We start from the raw sequence: 17,225 nt of genomic DNA on the forward strand, positions 1-17,225 counted from the left end.
TCTAATCAATAAGGAACACATGAGGAAAGTTTTCATCAAATTTTATTCTTTCCTGGATGGATGGACGGATGGATGATAGTTGGCTCAAACAGCATTCCCTTTTAAAAATACATCAATAACCCTTTAATTTTGTGCAGTTAGCAGTTGTCAGCATTGTAAAAAACATTTCTCTTGTCAGTAATGAACTTCACAGTAGGGGGCACTGCAGCATCATTCTCACAGTCAGGAGGTCACTGCTGAGCTCAGCGAGGCTTCAGGAGACGTTTGTCCTGCACTGGTAACAGAGAACCCACTCAAGCTGGGACCCAGCTGCAGCAGCCTCTGAATCCATTAGAGATTCAGGATAATAGCTGAACATCAGCAATTTTGCCTCAACATCTGAGGCATCAGCCGCGCCTACTCTGACAGGTACTCCTGAGACTCCATGGACGATTGCTGGGATGAGGAATGGATTGAGGAATGGTGGGATGCGGGTGGGTTGTCCAGTCCAGATGTCATGAGGGGCAGATAAAGATCATCCATGTTGGGCATGACAAACACTTTCTGTTCAGAGACAAAGGACAACACAACCATATTTAATTACTAATGCAATCATTAAACGTTACTGTCACAGACGCAGGAAATTTCTGCTCATGCTGATATCAATCTGTCAGAACATAAATGCATGAATTATTAATCGGAATCATCCCCGTGGGCAAACGGAAACACTGATGGACTGACCTGGAACTCACACTGCAGTTTTTTCTCAATCCACTCAGTTACATGAGTGAAGGTGACCTCCCTCTCCCCCAGCATGGGACGCACATGAAGGTCCAACCTGGGAGGCACCCGGAAACTGTACCTGAAAGAGAGCGGCTATCACCATGGTGTATAATGAGTAAAGAAACAAAACCTGCAGTTTGCACTGAATTTCTCGATGGTAATTAAATTCAGTGAAGTGGTAAGACAGCCAAGAGAATCAGCACCATATCCTATCAGTAGGAGGAGGAGGGATGTTGATGGCCAGCGTCCCAGAAAGCTCCAGGACCTCAACGCTCAGCATCAGGGGCATGTTGGAAACCTCAGATATCTTCTTTCTTATGTATTCATTCTCTGTGGCTTTCTGGAAGTATTTGGACTTTGCTATCTTGTCCACGAATCTCAAGATTTTCCTGCTTGTCCTGCCACCTGCGTGCCTGTAAAGGATAAAGACCAAGAACAGTCAATAGGGACTACCTCATAGTGATGAAATGTCATCACCATGCCTTCATATTTCTAGGTGGAAAAATTCTAAATAAGTTTTTAAGTTACCCGTCAGCCGCCATTACAGGACTCTTGTCTCCCACGCATCCGTGTAGCTCAGATGGAGGGACCTCCTCTTCATCAGATGACCCTGCGCTGGATGACTCTTCATCACTATCAGCCAGTATACACAGCTTCATCTTAGAGCTGAAAAAAACATAACAGTTCTAGTCATCATATCAACCTGCTCAGGTTAAAAACACATTTCTTCGCAAACACTGAAATGCTAAAGTGGGTCTCACCCCACTTTCTGGGTCTCTGGTACACTGTGAGCCTCATCCTCTCCCTCTTTACCCAGCTTACACAGGTTCATCTTTGTCTCTAGGGTCATCTGAAGGCAGCCGGTGTACACCAACTCCAGCTGTAGCCACAGACCTTGGGGATAAAGGTGTGGGGGGAAAAAGGAAGGGCTTAAAGCTTACAGCAGCTGAATTCTTAATTAGTTCAAAACCCTGAGTTTGGTTTGGTCTCTCTTCCTAATCCGTTTTGGCACGGTGTTGTGCAGAAGGGACATTAGACTGGCGGATGATAGCTTTGGCTAGTTATTGTTGGTCGACGATAGCTCGGGCTAAGAGGATTGCTAATCGCTTCAGCGGGAGACAATGGAAAGCTTTTAGGACAGCCATGACAAACCAAACTCAGTAATGAAACAATTGAGATCTTGGCCTGTACTCACAGCAGGAATGCGACTGAGAAAGAGATCTGGGTATACGCTGTTAAGTAACCAGTAAAGTCTGGCTACTCCTCGCATGCAGTTAAAATGCGTGCGTTAGAAAGTATTTGACAAAGGAAGCATATGAACACAACCATGGTGTACCTCTGGAGTCCAGCGTAGGTTTAGATGTGCTAAGGATGTGAGGTAGGCAGGTGCCCATGTCCAGATCAGCTAGAGTCAGCTCATTCATGAAGTACGGCAGCTACAATGAGACAAAGGGAGTCTTGGTGCATTCACGTCAGTAAAAGAAAGCTCTTAAAATATAGTCAGGCAAAAGCACAGCAGAAGTATTACAAGGCTGGCTAATTACCTCCATGAAATGAGCGAGCAGGGGAAACTATACTGTGTGAATATGTGTGTGACTGTGTAAGAGAAAAAAAACACAGAAGGTCTGTGTCACAGAGGAGTGTATGCAATGAGCAATGGGATGCTGCAGGACCATCAGTGCTCCTCTAAGCACTCCCCACCCATTGCCCTGGGAGCCAGAGGGAGTGCATTATCAGCAGACTCACTCTCTCTCTCTCTCTCTCTCTCTCCCTCTCTCTCTCTCTCTCTCTCTCACACACACATACACACACACAACCCCATTCAGCTATCTTAGTGAGGACCTTCATTGACAGGTTTTCCTAGCCCCTTCCCCTAATCCTAACCATTAAAAATGAATGCCTAACCCTAACCCTTACCCTAAACCTAACCATAACCATAACCCAACTGTAACTCTGACACTAAAACCACATTTTGAGCCTCAAAAAGGCCTTCAAACATGTGAGGACCGGTGAGTGTGTCCTCACAAGTGACTGTTGGTTCTCACAAGTATAGTAGAATGCAGATTTTGGTCCTCACAAAGATAGCTAGACAGGAACACACCACACACACACACACACACACACACAGAAAAGGAGAAAGGCAGCGTTTGTGCCTTTCTCCTTTTCTCCTCCATTAGTAATGTCATGTATTTTGACCTCTGACCTGATGTTCAGGCTGTCCTACAGTTTATTTAGTTTCCATCTCTTTAAGAAGCCACATCATTAGTCACAGGGACACTGCTGATGTTGTGGTATCTGACTAAGCTCGAAAAATAAATAACATTTTCAGCTCCCCTATGCCAACTGCTAACTTTTTGTGATCCATGAAAGGCAGCATAGAATGAGCAACACCCAACCTATGGTTAGTGTATCTGGCACCTTTGTTTGCTAGTATGATTGGGGTGCACTTGTCCCCTTATAGAGCAGTAAACCACAGGCGTAATGCATCACAGCAGTTCTGGTAGCATGCAGGGGCCAAATGTGATTTTTATGTTTCTCTTTCCTTTAGTTTGCTAAAAAACAAACAAAAAAACCCCACACCTAACCTACACACATTCTCATACACCATCACCTTGATCTTGCTGAGTTTCTTCTGGATTTTGTGCGCCACCTGATCGGCCCAGTATTTCTCCCAGAGAAAGTCCCAGAAGATTCTTCCCACCAGACAGTTAACCCAGGTGGGCTCACTCTCTGCAGAGCATTCCCCCGGCCCAGTACCTGCATCAGCCTCAGCTCCACCCTGACCTCCAGAACCATGCTCTTTGGCGTCAATCTGCAGGAAATATTTTTTAAAAAAAATGAGACATATATATTTCCACAAACATTTTTCAGGAGTAAAATGACCAAATAGGACTGAGAAACAAAATACGCACTTGCACTGTCATCTAAAATAAACACCACTCTCATTTTCTGTGGCACCTCCTCTAAACATCTGAACAGACTGTCCCTCTGTGGGGGTTCCAATCCCAAACCACCTAATTCAGCATTAGAAGCACAGACAAGTATGTTCCAGTCCCAATGAGTTACTATTTATAGTTTTCCAGCCAGATGATATCTGATATTGCTGAATACAAAAATTTGGTCCAGTCAGCAGGTGTATTTAGCTGAGCCAGCATTCTGGACAAGGCTCATGTGAGCACAGAGAACACTATAAAAGAAAAGTGGATATAAAGCAGCTCTGATCAGTGTGGGTTATTGTGACATGAGTTAAACAGGGCTAAGAAACACTGCTATATCTCCCCCCGATGGAAAAAAAAACTATTTAAATGGAACCTGAAAAACAGTGACGGGAAGTTTAAAGTTTACATCACTTCGAGAGATGCTTGATAGTCAATCTAAAGCTTGTTCACTGACCTTTTTGCAAGTCGAGGGGCTTCCCTTGTCACTGTGGCAGGGGCTGGGGGTGGGATTGCAACTTTCTGAGCCCATTAGCTGAGTCATGTAGGAGCTGTAGTCCAATAGGGTTTTTGCTTTCATTGCTCCTGGGAAATCAGGCAGCTCCTCTGTGCTTTCTTTAATGGTCTCTCCACTGCTTAGTGTTTCTGTGTGACACATTTGAAAGTAAAGAGTTGGTGAATCTAAAAATATTGCTGAAAGAATGATCGAATAAGGCAAATTTGGCATTGAGTAACTTGTAGTACATGTATTTTAAATGAAAGAGGTGACTTTTCCGGGCTACATATAGTATCGCAACCAGCTGAATTTCTCCATATCACTCAACCAAGTCGTCTTCTTACCTGTGTTTCCTTCATCTCTTACACTGGTCTGGGCTAAGGCTCTAGAGGCTGACACAAAATGCTGGAACCACTCCTCCTTCTCTCTTCCAGTGCGACCAAACAGGTAGAGGGTGACGGGAAACTGCTGGTGGGGATCTGTGTTTTTCTCTTCCCTTTCTTCTTCGGTTTCCTGCCCTTCAACCACGCTTTCCTCCCCTACCTCCCCCTCAGCCAGAGTGATGCAGATTGGGTACTTCCTGTTCCACACCCTCTTACGAGCCAAACCAGGAGGCACCAGAGACACCTGAAGTAAAAATGTTGAAAAGAAGGACCAACTATTCATTTCATTTCTGTTCCATCTGCATTTATACAACATGCTCTGAAAGCACTGCCAGTGAATGTGTGTTAACTTTACTCTGTTATCATACAGGGAGAGCTACTTTAGTTTGCCTCAGTGGGCAGGTGAGATAGCGGAGAGGTCCGGTTTATTAGTTTTGGTCATAACTGTTTCAGTGGGCGCAGAGAAATAAGAGCAAGGGGTTCAGGTGGTTCTAATGTCCCTCTGAAAGGCAGGCTTGCTTTCTCACAAATGAACTGACCTTACAGTTAGCCAGCTGGTAAGTGCGTGAACGCAGAAAAACGGCTTTGTGGGGTGTCTCGTCGAAAGAAGCCCACCGGGCGATGTTGGCACGTGGGTATGCTAGTTGCAGCCGGCTGCCTTCCAGTGTAACATAGACAGAGTGTGTGATGGAGGGGTGGAAAGTCTCAGGGTCATAGCTGTGGGTCTCATTCATCCAGCCCTGAAAGTGAGTAATAAGAACATTTAATCCAAAAGGACAGGATTCAAGCAGAAACCTCTGCAGCCACAAACCATTTTATGTTTTCTTGGTAAAACTAAAGTACATCTACAAATACAAATATTGAGGCTGCATTTAACCAAGAGTTAACATTTAAGCATTAAATACGGCTAGGGAGGCAAAGATTGTACTGTGGCAAATTAGATCCACAGCAAATGGTGCAAACTGTGACAAACAGCTCAGCAGGAGGGGAAACACGAGCCCGGGCACAATACAACTCTCACTTAACACCGCAGATGAGTCTAGACTATTGTGTGCTGTTAGTAGGCCCTCTATCCTGATACAATTTGTCTTTTTTAAAATCTTTTTAAGTATCACTGTTCTAGTCAGACTGACACAGAAGTACTTTGAGAAAGCTATTATCAGACTGCACCTCTCTTTCATGGATAATAATCGGTCCTCAGGGGCTACTTTTAAAACAGCAATTACCTAAAAACGATTCCATTAAGCACCATTCAAAGCACTATCTTTCTTTGATGCTATCTAATGCCCGCTGATCTTTGATATTTTGATCTCTCATCCTGCAAAACAAACATTTGAGCATTTCCATGTAGCCAAATTAGCAAAAGAGGAAACAGAAAAGGAGTGGCTGCAGAGGTTATTTTGCATACAGAGGCAGATCGGAGTGTGCGTAATCACAACAATGGCTCTTTAAACGGCAACATGTTTGTGATGGAAATGCTGTAATAATCTTTATCATATTAATGGTTGCAAATGAACACAAAGCAGAATTAAAGCAGGTGGAAAGCTATTAAAACAGATTCATTGTGGCGATACAAACTTTGACCTGCACAATTTCATTTAGAGGGAAAACAACAGTCCTCCTGGGTATCTGTCGTCTTGATCTGCCACAGTTTGACTGCATACGGATTTAGAGGTAACATTTAGATTAGTCTTCTTCTATGCTCATGTATAGAGTAATTTTTAAAACTAATTTATTACCTGTAGGTTGTGTAGATTTGCGAGCTCTCCGTCCAGTGGATTGTCATTCACGGCACTGAGTTTGCTATGTAAGACCCAGTTCCTTTTGGCGGCTGAGCGCTGTGGGGCAAACATGAACACCAGTACCAAGCCCAGCATAAAGCCACATGCAACCCCCACTGACAGACCTGTCACGTAGGGAGGAAGAGGCAGGACAAAGAAACCATAAGCTAGAAGGCCCACAGGAAAGAGCCAGTAAAGAGGCAAAGATGAACCCGGCACTGTCACTTGACACTGAGGGTAAGTTCTAGGATGTGTCTCTCTGGAGCTGTTCTGGCGCTCCACCACCTGAATCATATCCCCATAGGTGCAGATTTCCAAATGTTTGTCTCTGCTGAGGGTGTGCCGTTCTGGGGAGATGGAGGATTTTGTTAATGAATCCTTTTGGAGTCGTCTGACAGCAGTGTCACACACCCCTTTGTGCTCACCGTCAGTCCTCCTCCGACACCTGAGGCCTGCTTCGTCGCTGCTTCCATCTCTTCCACCAGTGCTGTGGGGGGCTGGTGATTCTCCTGCACCAGAAGTCCTCCCCTGCTTGGGGCTTCCAGAGCTTTCATCCCCCATAATCTTACTCAGCATGCTCAGTGGGTCCTGCATGGCCTCCGAGAACTTCCGCCGCGTGTCCTCCAGCTCGGCGATAAGGGAACTGCCCCGTGGCTCCGTGGGAGACATGCTGCCCGTGGAGGGAGGTGAAACCCAGGCGTCGTTCTCATCCATTCCTCCTGTTTCAGGTCTGGCCTCCAGTATCTTTGGATATGTAAGCTGCTTAAAAGGATGCAAATGTAGCTTGGAGTCAGACTTGGAGAGGTTGACCTCGGGCTCTACACGGCGGGAGATCTCTGTGCTGAGAGACTTGACCAGACTGAGGAGAGGCTTGCTTCTTAAAGAGCTGCTTTCCCTTGGCTCCAGATCCGTGGAGGAAGATTTCACTAGGTTGGTGGTGACAGGCAGACCTGCTGATGATTCTGATAGATCAGCTAACGAGCCTGGGGAAGAGGGGGAGTGAGGCAGGAAGAGAGGCTGGGAGCGTTGCCCTTGGCTAAGGTCCAGATTGATCCACAAATTGGGTTCAGGCCGGCTCTCCCTGCTTTCTGGTTTGTCTTTGGAAAAGGTCACAGAAGGACCCTCCTCATGGCGGTCCAGACTGAAGATCAGCTTGCTGTCCTCCATGATGGTTGTTAATGAGGAGCTAAGATGAGGATGTGGTCAAAAAGATGGAGTTGTAGCCCTCCGAGACACGAATGCATGAGAGACTGTAACTGCATGGACAACTGGAAAATCCTTCTCAGGGTGGGTGCAGTCCATTGTGTTGGACCCTGAAAAAAACAGTGAAAATATAGTTTTAAATCCACTACTTTGACCTGCCCTTTATTTCCTTTCTCTCTGTTCCACTCTTCCAAACCTTTGAAAGTTTCTTTCCCCTTTCTCTTGTCACTTGTTTTTTCTCTCAGTCCTTTCTGCACCTTCTCCTTCGTCTTTTAAATGAATATCCTCAGATGTGGCTCTTATTTTCTTAAAAACAAAAGTAAGGTAAAAAAAAAAAAAATCTGGTAATTCTTTGTTTTTACATTCATCGGGCCCCAATATGCCCAAATATCAAAGAGAAATTAAAAATGCATGTCGTGGAAGAGTTCGGGTCTTAGGAGGTTAAAAACCCTTTAAATCAATCACGAGCATATATCATTGCCAGGCAGACTGTACAGTTTAATTCACTGAGAGTCAACACATCAAACGGCTGTAATCTTCCTGATTAAAGAAGCTTTTGTAACAGAGAACTAAATCACTCAGGGCACAAGTTGCATTTGATGAATCAGTCAGTTTCAAGTGCATTTATCCATAAACTAGCTCACACACACAACACAGTGTGATCTGCAGTATCAGTCAAGCTTTATGAGCAATGTAATGTGACCCTGCTCATCTGCATCATAATAAACTAAGAAATGCGGCTATTAGTGAGCAAATACAGTCATGCAAGGAAATAAGAAGCAAAATTTGAACAACATGATTAGTAATTGGTTCTGTGTGTTATAAATGATCTTGATGAAACCAATTTTCAGGGCCTGAAAAAGAAACCGGTTAACTTGCTTTGGGTGCCACCAAATCTCTCTGTGTCTCTGCATGACGCTCATACGGCGAGATATTAATTTTAGCACCAAGCTGCTGGGCTGCTTGTCAAATCTAATTAACCAAAAGTGCTGCTCTTTGAGTGCTTAAGCTGCCCTAGACAGTACTGCATTACCCTAATCAATTTCCACTTGCAAGTCAATTTGGATCAGTTCGTGCTGACAGGGGGAGGAAAACCTCCGCTGCTCAGTGGAATATAGAGTCAGCAGGGAGTTGGCAGCTTTCCAGGCAGGACTGTGGATGCAATTTTGCACAAGTAAGAGTGAGGAGGTGTAACCCTCAGAGGACTGGAGACAAAGATACAGGCAAGCCTAGACCTCGTGTTCTTGGTTTGTCGTTTGGGAGTGGAAAGTGGAGCAGATATTCCTCTGGAAAAAAATATGAAGGATTAGAAGCTAAAATTAGAATCTACACACCAACATTTTTTCTGTCACAGGAAAGAAATAATGAGCAGAAAAAAAGAACTAAAAACACGGTTCAAAGGAAACAAGCTCATTTTGTAAGAGAAAGTAAAATGCAAAGAAACCGAGACAGCAATAAATCCTTTGTTATAACAGTTTAGTAGCTTGTTAAGAAAATAATAGAGAAATGATAACTGAAAATGCAGTTCTTGGCATTAAAAAGCTGTCAACAGCTGAGCGACTCCCAGCCTTTCAGTGTGAAGGCTTAACCGTGACAAACTATCAGACCTGAAAACTTTCTATAAATGTGGGTTTTTTTTTAAATGTCACAAGCTAAAAGATCTTATACTCACGCACAAGGACACTGATGGAAAAAGTCACACACTGAACTCTAAGAATGCACATGTCGTATTTCATAGGTCTGTAAGTTCAGACTCTGTCTTCAGGTTAAGCTTCTGTATTGCACACGTCATTTATACCTGCCCATACACTCAGAACATTGGTCGTTTGGTCAATTCAACCATCGTCCTATATTCTCTGTAAATATTAACCACATCATTTAGTTTAAATTTAGGAGCATATTGCCTACTTGTGCGTATTTAGTATTTGCACTGTTCTTCATGTTGAAGCAAAATGTTTTGTTTTATTTGCACTATGTGTTCACTGGGGTCTCCGAGATTTGCAGTTCCATCTCTCTGCACACTTGCATACAGCTGAGATGACAAAGTTCATGTTTGACACTGAAAGCGATATCAAATGATGTGCATTTGATATATTCTTCCAGCATATTCTTCCAATCAGCAGACAGCAACATATGAGTCAGAATGGATTAATGAGGGAATAATGATGGCACCAGCAGAGAGTCCCACTTTTATCCCTGACGTCAACACGGTTTTGAATTCTGCCAAAGTGTCATGTCTCCCCTGCTCTGTCCTCCTCTTGGCCTTTTTATCCTGGATTAAGTGGGGGGAATCGGATAAAGAGGAGACAAAATAATATTTCAAATGTTATTTTTTTCTGAGAAAGATTTAATTCATTAAAATAAATAGATTTAACTGTTACCTGGGATCATTTGAGGACTGGCCCTAGAGGCTGGCATCACGCACCTTTATTTCCATGCCATCCCTGTGCCTCTTAATCTTGCCCTCAAACAACCATTTGACCACGGTGACACATTTGGCACTGGGTGGTGTTTGTTTGGGTATCACAAGGTAAGTATCAGTGGACTTGAACTGAAGCAGGTTATTAAGATAATACTTCAGGGGCTTAAAGAGTCTGTTGGAGCACATCCTCCCTCAAAACTTTTTTGTTTTTTAGCTTTTAAACCGTTCCCCGCTGATAAGTAGAGCTATTTCAAAACACACCAAATTCACCAGAGCATGATGAGGACGAGAAAATCAGTGTCTCAAGACAAAATCCTACAACTCTGATTTTTTGGTAGTAAAAGAATCTATTCTATTGCACTGACAGAGATTTTTCCCAAACAAAAGAAAAACAGCAATGCGTTAGTACTTACCTAAACGTGCCATGACTGACCATCTGCCCCTCTAATATATCAGTGGCAGAGGTTGGGTGAGGTCCAGAGTAATTTATTGCGCTTCCAGCGCAGGCTGCAGTGATCGGTCTGGATGTGCTGCAGAGTGCGTGCTCTGCACACGGGGATTCACGCCACCCAGCCAACCACCTACCGCAGGAACGCTCACCCAACTTCATTCACATCACCTTCGCTGGGGAAACCATCCAAACTCCCGAGAACAAATGACTGGCGTTTAAACGCGCAGTTCAGCTTTGAGAGACAAGCAAGCCAGCGGCGGTGCCACGACTTGACATCGCCACTTCCGCCCGCTTCGGGAGGCGTCAGGCCGAAACAGAATAATGTGATTATTGGTGTCCTGGCTGCAGAGTGGACCAAACTGTAATCCAGATTAGATCTCAGAGGCCAACAGTTGGCGGAGTGACGACTCCTCTCTGCTCTGCCCCACAGCGTGAAAACAGAGCCTGAGCTCAACCCTCCTCTCCGCTCCACACCGCAGTCCCCGCTGTACGCAGACTTATGTAATTGCGCGACCTGGAAAATTCACGCCGGGATTAATGTTCAAAAGACTGTTTTTATGGCAATCCAGCTAACATTGAAGCCCCGCTTTCATCTGTGCGTGCAAACAGGAAACTTTTCATGACTCCCTTCTAATTAATTTACTAATTACTTAATTGACTTAAATCATTAACATTGTTTTTTTAAAGCTCCATATTAATGATTTGCATCATTGGGTTTGTGCTTGTGTGACTTAAAGGAATATACATTTAGAAAGAGAAGGATTAAACGGGAGGCAATAACCTGATTTCCCGCGACTGCTTTTAGGTTGCCAGCTGTATTTGTGCTCGACGGTTGTATTGTTTTTATTATTATTATTATTACTATTATTATTATTTGTGCTTCAGATATCAGTTATTGCATAAACCTTTGGGTCCTGTGCTGAAACATGCAAACAAACAAAGGGTGGGTGCTAGCTTAATATAGTTTTTCGGGTAATCCACTGACAATCATTAATTATAAGTAACTGGGGTCTTAAAGGCTTGAAGTGTTGAGGCACGGACCGCCTATAAAACAACAGTGTTGCGACATGGTGCATCAGTCCTAAATTTAGTGTCTGCTGCCACCTGTTGGGAAAACAGCAGAACTCATTATTTGCTCACTTAACCTCCTACGACCCAAACGTTTTCATGGCATGCATTTTTCATTTCTATTTGGGCTGATTGGGACCTGATGAATGTCAAAAGAAAGAATTAATTTATTTTATTTTATTTTTTTTTTTACCTGATTTTTGTTTCTGAGAAAAATGAGATCCACATATGAGGACATTTGCTTTAAATTTTGATAGGACAGTGGCAGAACAATGTCCTCACGAGTGGAGATCAGGCCCCTGTAGAGCAAAATTTAGTATTTTGCTCTGGATAACCCAAAATCTGATGTCCACATATGTGGACGCCAGGTCCCAGGAGGTTAAAGCAGCGTTGTTGAATGAACATTGTGTCTAAGAAAATTCTTGTGCCCTGAGTGATTTACTTCTCTGTTACAATTCAGCTACAACTGAGCAAGTATGATCAAATGTCAAATTCACTTTAGGAACATAACCAGGGCTCTAGACTAACTTTTTGACATGGGCGCACCGGTACGCCTAACTTTAAAAATTTAGGCGTACCGGCACAAAAGTTAGGCGCACTCAAATTTTTCAACCGCATCGCTTAACACCGCAGTTTTACATGTGCACTTTCTTTGGGGGGGGAAGTCCATACAGACAATATTAATTTCTAAATTATTAACTAACAAACTTGTGCTTAAAGTGCTTTGTCAATATTGTAGAAAATGTTAAAAACTTAATCATCATCTTGGCCTCCTCTGACGACCTGTTTGCTGCTGTCTGCTGCTGAAAGGCAGTGGGGAGAGGGGACACTTGGGCAGTGCATTTATCGCAGCATATAATGTGTTTCCTGGATACACTGTGCTTTTTCAGCATTCAAATATTGATGGCACCGTGTCAGAGCACTGGCTATGAATTTCAGACAGATCAGGCCTTAACTTAACAAAAAAGTTATCAATAGTTCTTTTCATCTTTTCTTATTACCCACAGCTACAGTACATCCACTTCTCTCAGGCCTAGACTGCTCACTAGGGCTGAGTATCATCACTGATTTCTATAATCCATTCAATTCCGGTTCTCAAAGTCCTGATTTGATTCAATTTAGCCTCAGACAGTCAGAAATATTATAATTCTGATCATTTATCAGTACTGATACACATGAGACTTCATCAGAATTGTGAAAATCACAGCAGATGCCTTTGTGTGAAAGTAACTGAGAATAAAACACAGGAAAACATGAAGGAGATTTTCCTGGTCTGGCTTTTTATAGCAGATAACCTTAAAAATATTCTGCAATTTTGCATAATTTTAAGAAATTTAAATTTCTTCAGTATTGAACAGCAGAAATTAGGCTTTCTTGTCCGAGGTCATTTAAGTGAAAAAAGAAAAAGCGCTGTAAACAACGCTAGACTGGTGGGTAATAAGCGAATGAATAATGCAGAAAACAGATTTGAGACGGGAAACTGTTCCTGAAGTACAGAGAGAGAGAGAGCTGTGCAGGAAGTGTGATTTTTATCGTGGTGGAAGCAAAACAGCAAAAGTCAGAGGGAATTCATGACGACATTGATCAAATGTGAAGCGCAGTTTGCTGCTTCTTTTGCTGCTGGCTCGGTGAATTTTGGTTGGAGAGAGGCAAAACCTGCAGCTCAGAATCAGCGCAAAAAGACGTAAACACAGCGCGGACCCGAAGAATCGCTAAGCTCCGACAGCGTGTCCGTGTTCAGGCCGTCGGGTGAGAAAGCCGAGAAAGACGAAGCTGATTCTGATGTGTTGGGTCCGCTCCGTGTTTAGGTCTTTGTGTGGAATCCGTTAATGAATTGATATCGCTTTATTCAAGCTACTCACCTCTCTCTTCCACCTGCACTTTCAACTGGACCACGGCCAATCAGAGAGGTCCCGCCCCTGACTATCTCTGATTGGTTTAGTCCACGATAGGTGCATAATGTGTGTCTGTTGTTGACCACACGGAGAGTTACAGAGATTTTTTTTTTGTTACCGGAACAGTTGGTCGCACCTGTGCGACCAAATATTTATTTTTAGTCGCACCACTGAAAAATTTGGTCGCATTTGCGACCAAATTGGTCGCACTCTAGAGCCCTGATAACATCATCTGGTTCGATAGGATAAAGTAAAATGGGAGGCAGAGCCTTCAGCTTTCAGGTTCCTCTTTTATGGAGCAACTCCCAGTTCGTATTTGGGAGAGAGACACTCTCTTTACTTTAAAAATTAGGATTAAAACTTTCCATTTTGATAAAGCTTATAGTTATGGCTGGATTAGATGACCTTGAATCTTCCCTCAGTTATGCTGCAATAGGCCTCTGGGAGCTTCCAGTGATGCACTTTTCATTTCTTCTTCAGTCACTTTCTCTGAGTTGGTGTTAACACACCATTCTGCATTTAATCATTAGTTATTATAATTTTTCTGGCTCTCTTCCACGTTGTGACTTTTGTCCTCCCTTATCTGACCCTCAACCAGTCTCAGTAAATGGCTGACCCTCCCTGTGCCTGGTTCTGCTGGAGTTTTCTTTCCATAAAAAACGTGTTTGTCCTTCCCACTGTAACCAAACACTTGCTCACAGAGGGCCATAGGGTCTTTTAAGTATAAAGCACCTTGAGGCGATTGTTGTTGTGATTTGGGGTTATATAAATAAAACTAAACCGAATCTTCATCAGCTCTATCTTCTTACTTCCCCCCTTAAGGGATAGCTGCATGCACTCTCACCTTTACTTATTATCTTATGAATTCTGATGCTTTTCATGTCAAAGTCTGACAGCTCAGAGTACTGGACAGATATCTGACTGATATTTCAATATTGTATTTTGAACGTCTGACAGAAGAAGAAAAACAAAGTACATGATGATTTGTGGTGGTGCAGAGCTAAATGGTTGTCTGCATGCATCTTGTATGCAGACCTCCCCTGCAGGGTCTGAAGGGAAATCTAAATACAGTGTGTCCACGGCTCAGAAAAAGCCTCTTTTATCATCAAAAAGCCACTGTTGGATTTAGTAACGAGGTGCAGCATCAGCTCTGGGTCTGAAAAGCATGGATGCAGCATGCTGGCTGGCCTTACTGCATATGTATTTGTAGCGATGTACTTCACAGCACATATATATTTGGCAAGGGAATGTTTAAATGAACATAAAACGGGGTGTAGTAAGGTTTGCAGCAAACTTTGCTGAACCGACTCTCTGTGAGAATCTCTGTGGGTCTTTTCTCAGCAGTGTGCACTCACAGCAGTTTTCATGTAGTTCATTTTTTAAAACTCCTCTGTATCAGATCCATACACCTGATATTGAAATGTCTATCAAAATGCAGCTGTTAACATGACTGTGTTTGTGTGTCAGACTTTATTAAGTGTCAGCAGCCTCAGTCTGGAGAAGAAAAAGACAAAAATGCACAAATTTACACACAAATTCAAATTTCGTTGTTTTTTTTCTACCATTGCACAGCTCAGCTCTTCCACAGATTTCAGGTTCATATGGTGGAATAGTTTGTAATACTATTGTATTACCACTCCTCTAGTTAAATCTAGTTCATTCACACAGAAAACCATACTGATTATTCTGCAGCTACTTAACATATTTGCTTAGTTCAAATTAAAATTACAGCTAGAGGCAAAGAGAGTACTGTAGTTACAAAAATTGCAGGTGTAAGGCTTTTCTTCCACATGTGTGGTCTGCAAACATCACAAGGGTCCATTTGTTTTCCTGAATGGTACCTCATTTGTATTTTCAGGCGACTGCTTTGCAGAAAAAAGTCTGCCACACTCTCCACAGTGGTACGTTTCTCCCCAGATTGGGTCCTCACACGAACAGTGAGATTATCTCTGCGGTGAAGTGTTTTGCCACTTTCTTGGCACACTAATGTGTGTGTGCGTGTTTTTTTATGAATCTGGAGTCCATGCATCCGGTAAGAAGTCTTACCACCAACATCGCAAAAATGCTTTGTGAGTATTTTACTTGTATGTTTTTATTTGTTTCGTTATAGCAGCGGTGTAGCTTTCTGGTACTATGTACGTCGACTGTGTGTGCATGTGTGTAGCACCATCCATAGTTAGTTATAAAGCTTCCACTTGATACGCCTAGAAAAACAATTTAAAGAACTGAACCAGATTTCTGGTGTCGCAGACTTTCCCCCTCATCATTAGAGTTGATTAACTTCTGCTTCATGCAGTACTTCTGTGATTGTTTTCTCCTGCTGTTCGAGGATCTCCTTTGCTGCGTACAGCTGCTGGTGAACAAATGACCACGGCTGAAACGTCATGCCGTCCTTGTCTCAGGTGGGAGATAAGATGCAAAAACACAGACAACAACAACTGAACTGTCATTTGGTGTATAGGCACCATCGATAGTCAGGACCTGTTTCCCGACTTGAAGGCACAGGTAAGCAATTCTCTAATCCACTGGGGTAAATCCTAATATACAGCCAGTGAATTCCAGAGTGGAACAGAGTCTAACCCCTCTCCTGAACACTGGTTCCAGAGCCTGAGCTATGCATTGAGATGAGCCAGACTATATATATATTTGCTAACTCCCAACCTCACACACCAGGCTTGGGCTCCTTCCGCACCAGTGAGGTGACATCCCATGCACCACAAGCCAATTTTGGAGGCCAGAGATTGGGGGGCCAAGACCTCTGCCTCTGACTGCCACCCAATCCACTAAGCGCCAAACCCCTACGGCCCCTCCTGTGATCTCATAGGACAGGGGTAGGGAACTCCAGGCTCGAGAGCAGATGTCCTGTAGGTTTTAGATCTCACCCTGGGTCAGCACACCTGAATCAAATGATTAGTTCAATACCAGGCCTTTGGAGAACTTCAAGACATGTTGAGGAGGTAATTAAGCCATTGAAACCAGCTGTGTTGGATCAAGGACACTTCTAAAACCTGTAGGACACTCGGTCTCGAGGCCTGGAGTTCCCTACCCCTGTCATAGGAGAACAGACCCACGTGGCTTTTTGGGGCTCACGGTGTAACATAAAAACAACATTCAGTGATTCAGAAGTAATCTAAATGCTACATTTAACAAAGGTGCAAAGACAGCATAGTCCGTGCACTGTCAGAAGTGGCTCCAGTTGAGAGGTCAGGTTTGTTTCGTCATAACCCTTCTGATCTTTCACCTTCACTGGAGATGACCAAGTAATTGCAGACAGAGTGCAGGTGTTTCATTCTTCCAACTGAAAATTAATAATCAGGGTGTTTAATCCAGTTCAAACTGCAACATGAGTTTCTAAATGAGCATCAGAAAGGTGATTTAAGAGACTTTGAGCAGCTCTAAAGGCAAACAGGGTTTTAAGCAGGTGCACTTAATAAGAAGCATGAGTCAGGGCAAAAAACAACACTCAGTTAACACTGTGAATGGGTTTAGGCTGTCGTGTGCTTTTAGTAGCTCCTCTACTCTTATAAAGTGTTCGTACTTTTTTGATCTTGCTAAGTCTCATTGTTGCAGTCAAGAACCGCTTTGAAAGAACTATTATCAAAATGACCCTCTCTTTCATGTGTAATCTTCTGAGCCCAGGGGCCAGTTTTAAACAGCAATTCCCCCAAAACTACTCCATTAAGCACCACTGAGAGCGCTCTCCTTGATGCTATCCACAGCCTCACATAACTGCTCCTCTTTATTTTGATCTCTCATCCTGCAAAGAAAACATTCAAGCATTTAAATGCAAGAATATCACAATCTCACTTCAGCATGTCAGCATGCTGC

General features: G+C 43.3%; 1 protein-coding gene across 1 annotated transcript; it reads right to left on the reverse strand.

The window, feature by feature from the left end:
• Positions 1-26: 26 nt before the first annotated feature.
• LOC101472758 (testis-expressed protein 2) lies at positions 27-10,922 on the reverse strand. The gene is made up of 12 exons (XM_076883134.1): positions 10,397-10,922; positions 6,317-7,671; positions 5,117-5,317; positions 4,539-4,821; positions 4,156-4,343; positions 3,374-3,574; positions 2,099-2,198; positions 1,524-1,656; positions 1,291-1,428; positions 966-1,175; positions 721-841; positions 27-543 (listed from the first exon to the last, which is right to left on the reverse strand). Exons 2-12 carry the CDS (start codon positions 7,523-7,525, stop codon positions 397-399), a joined length of 2,931 nt encoding a protein of 976 aa, XP_076739249.1. The 5' UTR covers positions 7,526-7,671; positions 10,397-10,922; the 3' UTR covers positions 27-396.
• Between the last annotated feature and the right edge of the window lie 6,303 nt (positions 10,923-17,225).

Source organism: Maylandia zebra, linkage group LG4 (assembly GCF_041146795.1).
Source record: "Maylandia zebra isolate NMK-2024a linkage group LG4, Mzebra_GT3a, whole genome shotgun sequence".
NCBI classification, from domain to species: Eukaryota; Metazoa; Chordata; class Actinopteri; order Cichliformes; family Cichlidae; genus Maylandia; species Maylandia zebra.